Source organism: Lycorma delicatula, chromosome 3 (assembly GCF_047948215.1).
Source record: "Lycorma delicatula isolate Av1 chromosome 3, ASM4794821v1, whole genome shotgun sequence".
Taxonomy (NCBI): domain Eukaryota; kingdom Metazoa; phylum Arthropoda; class Insecta; order Hemiptera; family Fulgoridae; genus Lycorma; species Lycorma delicatula.
Genome location: NC_134457.1, coordinates 171,012,510 through 171,025,556, shown reverse-complemented (window position 1 = coordinate 171,025,556; position 13,047 = coordinate 171,012,510). Strand labels below are relative to the sequence as shown.

Here is a 13,047-nt window from a genome sequence, read left to right as displayed (position 1 = left end):
TCAGTTAATTAAGCAAAAACTGAAAGTAATTTCACATCATGTCTACATTGTAGAAAATTACCATGTGTAAATTCTCTTGATTAAGAAACTGTAACCTTACAGCTTATACAGATAAAAATTTACAGTTAAACATTATAGGCTATAACTAATTACAGTTTGACAGTTAGTAATGACCTAGTTATGGGAACTGTTTACCTAGATGCGAAAATATCACTGAAATGATCAATTATTTAATATTAAAACAATCAAAATTCTCATGTTTTTGTGAATTATTATGAGAATCAACATAGAGGAAGTCCATATAAATGAATATGACCTTGCAAGGCAATAAAGAAATGTTAGTTATTAAGGGCGTCTGTAACAGTACAAATAAAATAAAAACAAATAACGATAGTTTACCAAATCTGCTAAATATATAAGGCATTGTAGAGTATCAGCACTTTGTTGTTTTAAAGCTCTAGCTTCTGCAATAGTTCGACGAGTTAATCGACGTTGAAGTTTTCTTGAGAATTGATTTACATGATGTATAGTCTGAGCTGTCTTGCTTCCGCCTTCAACAACAGCTGAATCTGCTTTAAAAATGAAAATAAAAATTCTGTTATTACAATCTAGTAATAAAAGACTAACAAAAAAACTTTCACTAGATAACACAAGGTTAATATAAATAAAAGTAAAAGAAAAGATAGAGAATAAATAATAATGACTCACCAGGAGCATCAGAAGGATTATCTCCAACATCTGGCAAATATTTATCAACATACTTGTCAGCTACATTCAAAGCATTATCAAGTCTTGAAGCAGCCATTTCACTGTATTTACTAGCACTGTTTAGGCTTATATGCTTAACTGAATCTGCTCGTTTCAATACCGGTTGCACAACTTTAGTGCTCACGTAATCCTTGGTTTTATGATAAATCTGAAATAAAAGGTTGAATAAAAAACAATAAAATAAATACTAAAATCATCTATTACTGCTGCTGCTGTTGCACATCATAGACGAAGCACAGCATATTTTTTCTATTAATTTTTTTGGTATCTTTTCTGATGAAAACATCCAATTAACCGATTTGGATTAAAAAAGATATAAATCTAAAAAATAGTGTAAACTTCGATTTTATTAGTTTTGTGTTATATTTGTTCACTTTCATGTTATCATTTATGATAAATTATATAACTCTTTCTTCTTACTTATGTAAGATATATCACATATGTTAATCTAGTTCAACAGCTGTTTTATAATAAGAAGAGATACATATTATATCTATTGTAAAAATATACTTCTTTTTACGTAATTATTAAAACTTTTTTTGTCTAATACAAAATGTTATATAGTAAACAATTCAGTTTTTAAGATGTAAAAATAATAAGTTCTTAAATATATTAAAACAAATCACTTCTTATAAAATGTTAAGTAAATTTTTATGAGGACTCCAATCATTATAGAATGTAATTTAAACTGTGATTATATATTAAATAATAATAATAATAACATAACAATATGAAAGTTATTAATACTATAAAATATAAAATAAATAAAATGTATCTAATTCTACTACGATAAAAATATAATTTATCACAGTAAAGGGTATTTATTTGAAAGTATTATTGAACCAGCAGCATATGCTTCGAATACTGAAAGGTGCATTGAGGCATGTGTTTGAACAGTATTAATTCTTTCACTGCCAACATTATGAAGAAAGTATATATTGACTTCTATTTTTTTTAATGTGTTTTTCACCTTTTATGAGTTACTTATAGTAACATACACTTTTCTATCTGAAATAATCTAAAATAATTTGCAAAATGGCATTGCTGAAGTGTAGTTAACAGCAACACAAAACATTACTGCCCTTGCTGTGTACCATTATTGTAGTGTATTCAACAGCTTTTTACTTTGTGTTATTCTCCTTTCTCACATATTTGTTTTTATCAGAATTGTTACTTTTGTGCACATTGCTTTGTCTGTGTAAGAAATCAAATGATGTAAGATATATTTTTAATTTTAATTATGATTCAAAAAACATAAAAGTATGCCTAAACAAAAAATGTACATATATTGTAATTTTCTTTCTTGAGATTTTTATAAGTAATATTGACCCGGAAATTATAATTTCATATTTTTTTAATCAGTTAATAAATTAACAACCTGAAAAGAAATAGATATCCTTTTACAAAAAAAATAAATTTGAGAACTTGTATTGTGAGTATTGAGCAAAATAAAATCAAATCATACAAAAACTAAAACCAACACTGTAGTATTACAGTTGCACTGTGTACCAGGTTGTTAAATAACAAACAACTTTTCTGGTGATATGCAAGGAGTAGGATGATATGGAATCAGTACATTTTCAAAATAAATTATAAAGCAAGCACACAAGGATACATGTACACATACAAATAAGGGCACCACCAGCATCTGCACAGTAATGAGACTGTAGTAGAATCCACTAAAATAGTACATTTTCTAATTTTGAAACTTATTCAAATAACCAGTTTTATTTGGAATATCCTGAAAATATTAAATGAGGATGCACTTAAAAAATGGATTTTTAAAAATAATTACATTTTGTATTTAATAAAGTCAAAGTTTTTGTAAGAGATTTTTTATTCTTTAATAGATTAGTAATGTTATTATTTTCTAAATATACTCACCACTTTTGGTGGATAATTAATAGCAGGAACTCGTTCTTCAACAATGTCAAGACTGCGGCAAATAATATTATCAACTGTATGGAGAGGTGCTTCTAAGTATGAAACAGCAGGTAAAGTTATCTCAATTGCCAGCATAAATCCTGCTTCTGCAGAATTTAAACTCCACGTAAAAAGTCCGTTTGATTTCTAAACAAAGAAAACAGGATAAAAAAAATATTTTATAAAATATTATTTGTTAAAAGGATGTTACAGGATTCTATTGAAGTTAGTTAGATTCAAATCTAATTCGATTTTAGTTAAATTCATAATAGTAGATATAAGAAGAATTATCACCAAAATAGGAATGGATGTGACAAAACTTAAATGAAAAATGATGAAAGTTAGTTTATTAAGGTTAATTAAAAACATAAAGATATGAAGTATATTCATTACATGAAGGAGTCATATTAGTCATAAGTGTAAAATGAGAACATATGTTATCAGGTGATTAAATTTTAATTTTGGTGGTGACTAATTTATTTATATAGTCCTATCTTGGTAACTGTAAAATAAAAAAAATTAACTGGTTTTTGGGACAACTGGAATGCACACAAAAAAAATATTTTTTTTACAAATAAAAACCAATGTTTATTTTGTATAAATAAAAATTGTGTTTATAATTTTTCTTTCTACTTTAATTTACATTAATATATAATAAATATATTGTTTATTTACCAGACATTACATCACAGTGTACTTATCCATTTGGAAGGGTGTGTGATAACAGATTAATATTTATTGATTTATTTTCACTTTTTTTTTGTAATGTACATGAGAGAAGCCAATGCAATAGAGTTAACTCTGATTATGTAATCCATATCAAATGTCAATGACTTATTTTCAAATCGCTGCACCGATTCAGTCATTTTTTTTTTTAAATCTGGACATGATAAAAAGATATCTTCTGAAGTTAGTCCATCAACTAAAAATTTCATGAAATTGTTTAATTCAATGAAACATTCGACATAAAATGATTTTTTTTTTAATGAGGTTACAGGAATACCCATAAAGTGAGTTAAAAAAAAAAAACAATCTTAGTGCAGATAAAAATAATATTTCATTCATTCTGACTTAACATAACTTCTCTTAAATTATAGTAATTATTATATTGAAATAAATTATTCATAATTTGAAATGCAACAGAAGATATAAAATAATAAATAATTTAAAATGACTTGCATAAGAGTAGTTGAAAAGTGGTAATTAATTGTAACAAACAAATTTAAAAAAAAAAATATATACATGCCAATTATTGACTAGTTTTTAAATTTTAAACATACCAGGCAAATTAAATTAAGTGTTTTGTTTTTAAAAGAAACGTATAAAAATATTTGTTTTATGTTTATTTACTTCTGAACATATTTAATTTATTCAAATATACATGATAATTTATTATTTTCAGAAAAAAATTCTTTATTCATTAATTACTTTTGACAAAGAATTCATAATGATTAAATTAAACAATTATTCTTGTAAATAATAATCAGAGATAACCTAGTCATGCAGATGTCTGATTTATCCAGAAAAACCCAAGAAACAAAAATGCTAAGGAAAATTGGGAATGCTAAGTGAAAAAAATGTTAAATGATATTTATCATTAAAACATCAAAATAATTAATTCATGTTTTTAAAAATAAAATCTGCAAACAATACAATAGATCAATTCTAAAATAAATAAAACTCTTCTTCAGCTTTTGTTTGGGCTTTTAGAAAGAGTAGGAGGCTTAGCTTTACCAAACTGGCTGCTTGACCACTAGTGTGACTTTTGTAACTCCTACACAGGAATCAGAGAACCTAGGTCCAAGAAGCAGTCACCAACTCAATGATTGTCATTAAAGGTGCAACTGCCTTGAAAGCTATTATAGGGTATCAACATGGTATCAGGGTAGTACTGACTAAATTTTCATAATACCTACCTCAGGAAGAAGGGATGTAGGATAAGATAAGGGAAGGATAGAAAAAGGGGATGATTAATCTGATCAAGTAATTTGGTGTATTGCCAGGACAAAAAAATTATGTAACAATACATAATTACATAAAATCATGTTCTGGAAGGGAATTCTTCCAGAGGTTTGGCACAATTTTTATAGTTGGATGTTCTTTCTGACACCAGTCTATAACAGGGGATATACCAACATATGTGATCTAAATGATCATAATTCATTACCTAATTATATGCAAGATTACTTAACTTTGATGTTTACATTGGAAACAGGCAGCAGTCTGTTATATCTATTAAAAACATAATTTTCAAGAAAGAAGATAAACCCAGTTCAAAATTAGAAAAAGGTTTTTAGATTAAGAAATTAGGTATTAGAAAATTTTATGGGGTTAAATGTTTGTCTTTGAAAGCCTTTCTTTAAAAAGCACGATAAAAGAAAGAGAAAGCATCAAAAAGGTTTTTTCAATATAAGGAGTGGAACCCAAAAAGGAAGTTGAATTAAGACAATAGTGTATAAATGTATAACTTTTTGCTAAAACCAGATAATCAATTTTGAAAAACTAAAAACACACTCACAGATTGACAAAATTAAAAAAAAATTATGAAAGTGCATTAATTTTGAGAAATCCCTAAAGAAACAAAATACAAAAAAATTACAATTTCCAAAAACATCTATTACGATACTGTTACGATACTAAATCCCATTTTCCTGTTTGATCTGAGAAATTCATAACCTTAGAAGTCAATAAATATAGTAATTAAAATATATGCAGTCATTGATAAATAAATGTATATTATATGCTTGACAACAAGTATTGTTTAATAAATAAACAGTACAATGGAGAAGAGTAATACTAATAAAAAATAAACTAAGGACAGAAAAACAAAATATTAATTAGTTATATCTTAATTAATATTATTTTATTTTATACACATATGTATAATACACAGGAATGTAATCTATATATAGTATTTGTTATTGTTTAACTTTTGAGCTTTGAACTTTCATTATCATCATGCATCATTAAATGTCCAGATTCTTTTGAAGTATTAATAATGATGATGAAATCTCATTACAACAATTTTTAGTAATATTATAATTTAAAATATTTTTAATTATATGATATTTGTAATGATATATTTATGTGATTTTTTTTATTACGTTTTTCAATATTTAAAGATTAAAATTTCATCTGATAGGGTTAACAAATTTGCTGCAACACAGTTTTTAATGTGTTTCCTGTGCTGAAATGTTTTTATAATTGGAAAAAGAGAAAAATTAAGTAACAATAATTTTAACTTAATTAGGGCATGGAACTGAAAATACTTTATATTTCAGGTTGCATATATTTATATTTCACAATAAATTATACAAAAAGTAAATAAAAGTAAAATAGCTTTAGGATGCAGTTACAATTTATAAAAGGAAATGAAAAATCATAATGTAGTCTAAGAGAAAAAAATTGCTCAATAAAATAGTAGATTTTTGGTATTTAAAAAAAAAATACAATGTAAATAAAAACAAAATGCTTATCAGGACCAAAAACTCATGTCTTGAGTTAAATTTAAAACAAAATTACAGAAGAAACTTAAACAAATTCAAAAACATCACTAATTAGTACATACTTGTTTGTGTATCTCTTCAATGAGGTAAGCTAACTTGACAAAGCTATTTAGTAATTAATATCTATGCCTAAAGTTGTCTTAAGGAACCACAGATGAATGCATTTGGTTGCAACCACTTGCAAGTCTAAGGATCCATTAGGAATGAATATTAACCTGTACTGCACAAGTTCCATGACAACAGTAATGTTAAAGATTAAATGCGAAAGTGTACACCAAATTTCTATTTTAAAATATATGGAAAAAGGACTTTTTAGCTGAAAATGGCATGCATGCAGATCCATTATTTAAACCAAGGATTTTACAGACGAAATGCTGAGACCTACTATATTAAAAGTGGAAATACTAGTAAATATTTTTACAAATTCCAAACTGCAGTTCAGTGATATCTGTGTTAAAAAATTATATATACAGTTAATAAGTAAAAATGTTAACTGATATATTGACTATTCTTTTCTGTTTTTTTGTTCAAGTGCTTTCATAATTTATTATAACAACAATACCTGTTTTTACAAGACTATATGTTAAAATAAATTTAAAAAATCTGAAAACAAAATTATACTTATACTTATAAATTAAATTATAAATTGTTATCCGCATGCTGTTTAATTACCCTACATTAGTAGTTTTCTATGTTAAAGAGAAATGTTTTTTTTGGCAGTCATGTTTTTTAATATTTATCTTTTGTTAATAAATGCAGTATTAAAATTTATTGACTGTAGTGAAGCAAATTTGCCTGTTCGGTCTTAAAAATTTATTACTAGCAATAAATTATAAAAAATATACAGTAAACTTTTATTTATAATATATAATAATATTATATACAATTAAATACATATATTATTAAATGTAATTATAATTAATGGATTTTAAATAGACTTGGCTGAAAGAGCAGTAGTGTTCTTTCTATTTAATTACAGTTATATAATTAATCAGTTATAAAAACTAAAATTATAGTACTATGTACAAATTGTTATATAAATTAAACTAATTAATTTTTATATAGACTTAATTAAACCAGGATTATTGAACTTTTTAATTATGTAACTACTAATAAAATTAAAAATATATATTGTAATCAATGAAGTAGAGTACTACAAAAGCATTTAAATAGAAAATAAATCAGAATTTAACACAAAATTCTAATTTATTAAATTATTTTGCAACTATAATGTAATTTGGTTAAGTATTTATAAATTACAAACAGTATAATTATATGTAAAATATTTGGAAAATTATCATAAAAAGAAATATATAAAAACAGACCAGCTTAAAATGAACTGGAAACAATGAACAAAAAAGGAAGAAAAAATATTCTTCAATATTCAATATTTAATTTCTTCAATATTTCATTTTTGCCCTTTTAAAGTTGGCAAAAAGAATGAATTTATAAAACTGTTTTTTTCCTCAATTTAAATCAGATTTTATCAAACCAATAATTCTATTTGATGGTAATTCTATTTAAAAAAAAAGAACAAAATATATTTAAAAGGAAATGGATTTCCTAATTAATTTAGTGACAAATATTTATACTTATACTTATATATTAAAAATGTGTTTAAAAAAAATTATTTTGTTTTATTTCATACTGATGTACAGTATAATGGTAAGTTATTTAAAATTAAAGTTTCAATAAATGAATTAATTTTTTAACTGAACTAAAAAAAAATACTTTAATTTTATTTACATAACATATACTTAACAATTTTTTAAACATGTTAAATGTTACCAATATTTATATCAATAATATTATACAAAGAGGAGTAGGGTTTTTGTTTGTTCGGATAAACAAAAAAACTACCTGATCAATTGCAACCAAATGTTTACCCATGTTTCTTGGCATAACTGAAAAATTTAATCTTGAAAAATTAAAAAAAAAAAAATTATGTAGTAGTGAAGATTTGCCAGTCGAAGCACAAACTATAATGAGTTGGGTTTGAACTAAATTATTATGAATATCTAAAAACAATTTCTAGATTTTTGAAATTCCCAGTTTCAAGGGATGAAATGGATTTTTGAAATCCTGTTATTTTTTTAATTTCTCGGTAACAAATGAAGAAATCAACCTGATTTTTGGTGAGTGTAATCTTCATGTCAATAAACCAATTTCTGGATTTTTGAAATTTTACCTTGAAAGGGGATGAAGAAAAATTTTGAACAATGATTGTAAATTTTCCCAATCCTAACTATAGTAAACTCTTCAGATAAATATTTAAAAACCATTTTCATTTTTTTATTTTGATTTTTTTAAGGTGTGAAGATATATGGCGCTGTGGCTCAGTCAATACAGCCACTGCCATCGTTACTGTATTTGTGACTGGCTACACCTGCCTCTGGTTACTTGACTGAAAAACATAAAATAAAAATATTGACCATTATAGGAAACCCAAGTAACCATATGGTATGGGTGAAGCTGCAACAGGGAGCTAGTATACTATATTTAAATAGAACTTAAGTTTTAAACATCTACTTATTTATACTAATAACAACAGCCAAATGCTTAATTACACCCATTTATATATATATTAATGATAAATGATTTTTATAGTATAAAAAGATTGCAAACCTGAACGGGATTTGAACCCAAAACCTTCTCTATGAAAGTGGAAATTAATTAACACAGAAAACATTAGTTTAGAAAGCATTAATAGCACTGTTTCACTTCATCAGTTACACTATCAATTCAACCAGGAAAAATTAAAAACTCAACAATGAAAGAGTTTAATTTTTGTGTAACTGTCTTAATAAGTTGGTTGAATAATAAAAAAAAAGAAATAAAGTATTTTATCTAGTATATTATCTGCAGATCAGTGTGTAATTTTTTAGTCAATGCACTTTCAAGTTAACATTTCAACTTATCTCTGTTTTAAAATGCCATTACAAAATGGTCCAATCATCTAATATCAAATTTTTGATGGATAAGAATGAATTCTGTAAAATAAATAAATACTTTCATAATTCACGATTTCAGTTAGTATGCTCTTCAGAGCATTGTGATCCACAAAACCACAAACAATGAAACATTTGGCATATTGAAAGCAGAAAATACACTCTAAAAACATGTTAAATATGAAAAAATAAAATTGTCTAATACAGCTCACTTTTATTTGATATGTTCACAGTAAAAAATAATTAATAATGAGAATAGTACTCCTGTAGTTATAAACAATTATAATAAATGCTTTAAATTTAATTTAATCTAATTAAAGTGAATTGGTATTAATATTTATAGATGATCAACATCTTAAAAAGTTATAGTGCATTATTCATATATTGAAATTGGAGAGATTCATCAGTATACACCAATACAAATACTTTTGGTAAGTTTAAAAGCACATCTACTTCACAAAATCCCAGTTATGAAAAAGAGTAAAAAAGAAAGCATGATTAAAATATATTTAGATTAGCAATGCATTTAAAAATGATTATCACTTCATTTAATTGGCAAATCTTTGCTGGACAGACGTGTATGATAAGCAAAAGTATTTAAAAAAACTTTTTTTGTGTTGCAAATTTATCTGTAAAAGGATACTGTTCACAAAAGTTTTCCAATTAATCTATATGAATTTTTGTGGTATCTATAATTTATGAGTTTTTAACTAACAAGTATGTTGTTTGTGATAAAGAGCGATTATTGTTGGGAAAAATCATCATTAAAAAAAAGAAATCTACCACTGAAAAACTATGGATGTGAGTATGCAGGTTAAGATTTAAAAAAATAACTCAGATATAATGATAGTTACTTGATCTAAAAGATGCTAACTTAAGAGACATTTGTCATAAATATAATCCTAAGAATCAAGACATGAAATAACCAGTAATACAAACTGGAAAAAGTTATCCCTTCAGTAAATTCTAAAATACTATACCAGTAATGTAATGCTTAGTATAAGTTAACTTGAATGAATTAAATAAAAAAATACACATTCACTTTTATAAAAACTAAAAAAATTAAGTGCCTGAATTGTCTTAAAACAAATAATTTATAAATAGCATTTCTTTAAAAATTTAAGAAACAATTTCCTCAATTTCTGATCACTTAATTAAAAATATTTTAAAAGACTTACCTTTATTTTATAGTACAAATCAGAAGCAAAATTATATCCAGTCTCAAATACTGGAATTTTTGAAATACGATCAACAGCTTTCAAATGCGGAAATTCTTTTTGAAATTTTGGTTTCATATTCAACTGACTGATGTTTTATCTTTTAGAATAAAACACATACACTGAATGACAAAACAAAAAAAAAAAAAATTCTAGATAATCACAATTTTAAATTACTAAAATTCATACGCATAAAACTTAAGGTAACACTAATAAATACAGCAAATCATAGTTTATCGATTGAATATACTGACAAAACTAATGTTTAAAAACTGATTACAACTTCATATACTTATATAAATGCCTGATAGCAGCATGACATTCACATGTTCGTAATTTCTTCTATTTTTATAGAATAATTAATTATTATTTCATAGATTATTATTTTTTTTTTTTACTTGTGTACAGTATGTATAGATACAGTCATTCATACAACATATGCAAATATGTGTGTGTGATGCATGTATATGTTAGAAAATGAATAAATGACCTTCAAAGTTCACTCAAAATATATCTTATAGCAGACACACATTAAAATTAAAGGTCAGATAATATAGGTTAGGTTCTATCTAAGTTACTACTATCTTTTCCATTATTGTTTCACCACATAACGCATACAAACACATACACACACACAGAGAGAGAGAGAGAGAGTGTGTGTGTGTGTGAAAGTGTGAGAGAGGAGGGAGAGAGATCATAAAAGGACAATGGTTCATTATACTTTTGTATTTTTTATTACTGTATTGTAACTGCAAATCAGCATGTATGAATTAGGCAGGCAGCACGAGCGATAACACTTAAATTATTTTTTTATAGTCACAGTATGAAAAATAGTTATTGTTGAATATTTAGATAAGTTATTACTCTAATAATTATATATGAGAAAGAAGAAATTGAGCACCAGCTACATACATATATATGTATGTAAATTTCCAATAAATTTCTCAATTCTGTCTAGGAATACTAAGGATATTCAAACCTACCATTAAGCTTTTTAAAAATCTAAGGTACAAAATGTAAATCAGAACATGCAGAGTTACAAAAATCTGCTTCAAGAAATACATACTGATTTCAAGAAATTAATGGAAAATTTTATTATAACATGTTAAATGTCAACATTTTTATTTTCTCAGTGCATAGTGTTTAAAAATGACCTTAAAAATACTGTTTTGTTTTGAAGCATCTTAATAAAACAGTTCATTTGTCATCATTCTTAAATATTTATTACACCCATGAATAGTTCAACTGTGTATTTATCCCATGAGATTATATATCATCACCTCAAAATATCAGAATGAGTTTTTAAAATTCAAAATGGGCTATCATCGTTTAGATTCAAATTTATGGGCTGTTGAATTGTGTGGACTGATATTTTAAATTAAAAATTTTAACTTATTTGTGTGTTTATGTTTATGAAATGCATATCTATAATAAAAAAGTAGTGACTGATTAATAAAAAATAACAACATCCACCTCTATCAAACCACACAATTTAACTGTTTCTATGTAACTTAACACATACTTCTGCTAAAAGAAAGTGACTTATTATGTATACATTATCATTTTCAATAAATTACAAACCCATTTAAAAGATCCTACCAATAAATCTATTTTAACAAAAATTAAAAGATTTTTTTTTTAAACAGAAACAATATTATTTTGTTGATAATTTTTTAAATGAAAGCAGTTAAAAAATAACAATAAAAAACAAAAAGCTTCTACATCTTTGTTAAACATGTACATAAATATGTGGTCAAATAATCTTCAATAATACTTTTTAGATTGTGATTCTGTTTGTATTATTATATATCTTTTGTTTCATATATTTATTTTAATACTATTTCTTATATTTACATTTAAAATTATTATTATGGACTTAACTTTTAGTATATTTTATTTTATAATTAATTATATATTTTGTTATTCTGCTGTGATCAAAAGTTTTATCACAGTTTCCCTTAATCTATTCAGGTAAAGTTGGAGTAGTTCTTTGTTTATCCACGGAGTAACATACCTTCCCATTCCTAATGTGATATATATATATATATATATGTATGTATTATATACATATCAGAATAAAATATATATAAATCTTTATTTTCTGAAAATGGAAAAGAATAACACTTAATTAAACAATTTCAGTAATTTTTTTGTACTAATGTGTATGTTGCAATCTGTTCAATTAGTGAACAATAAGCAACTCCCCATGCTCAATGAGATAAGGATGATATGTAAATGAGTGTAGTCTTGTACAGACTCAGGCCGACCTTTCCTGAGATTTGTAATTAAATGAACCCCGACCACCAAAGTACACCAGTATCCACTGTCCGTATTCAAATCCATATAAAAGCAACTATCTTCTACCAGGATTTGAACTTCAGAACCTTTAACTTCGATAATCAGCTGTTAAACAACTGATTAGTGATGATGAGTTAACCATAAATTAAATTAAGAGCTTAATTTATAATAAAATAATAGCAGAATGCAATTTTGGAAAACCACATGATAAATATATAATCACAAAAATAATTTCTGATATAGGTATTACTACATATTTGGTTATGTTAATTAATCTTAATTCTACTAATCTTGGTAATTTCTTAGTACATCAGTCTTTTTGGGGTTGTCACACAGCTTACAGCTACAAAAAGCTATGAATTTCATACATACATACCAAAATGAACC

The 13,047-nt window shown here is 25.2% G+C and overlaps 1 protein-coding gene across 4 annotated transcripts in view; it reads right to left on the bottom strand.

Moving 5' to 3' along the window:
* Positions 1-13,047, bottom strand: part of Lsd-1 (lipid storage droplet-1) — a 36,972-nt gene that overhangs the window by 15,427 nt on the left and 8,498 nt on the right. Inside the window, exons 2-5 of one of the 4 annotated variants that reach the window (XM_075361021.1) lie at positions 10,324-10,484; positions 2,653-2,838; positions 709-916; positions 400-572 (exon numbers count right to left, since the gene is read on the bottom strand). In XM_075361021.1, coding sequence (XP_075217136.1) covers positions 400-572; positions 709-916; positions 2,653-2,838; positions 10,324-10,440 — 684 coding nt within the window. In that variant the 5' untranslated portion in view covers positions 10,441-10,484. Of the gene's footprint in view, positions 1-399; positions 573-708; positions 917-2,652; positions 2,839-10,323; positions 10,637-13,047 lie in introns of those variants that run through there. The other 3 variants (XM_075361023.1, XM_075361022.1, XM_075361020.1) reach the window with 3 other exon arrangements.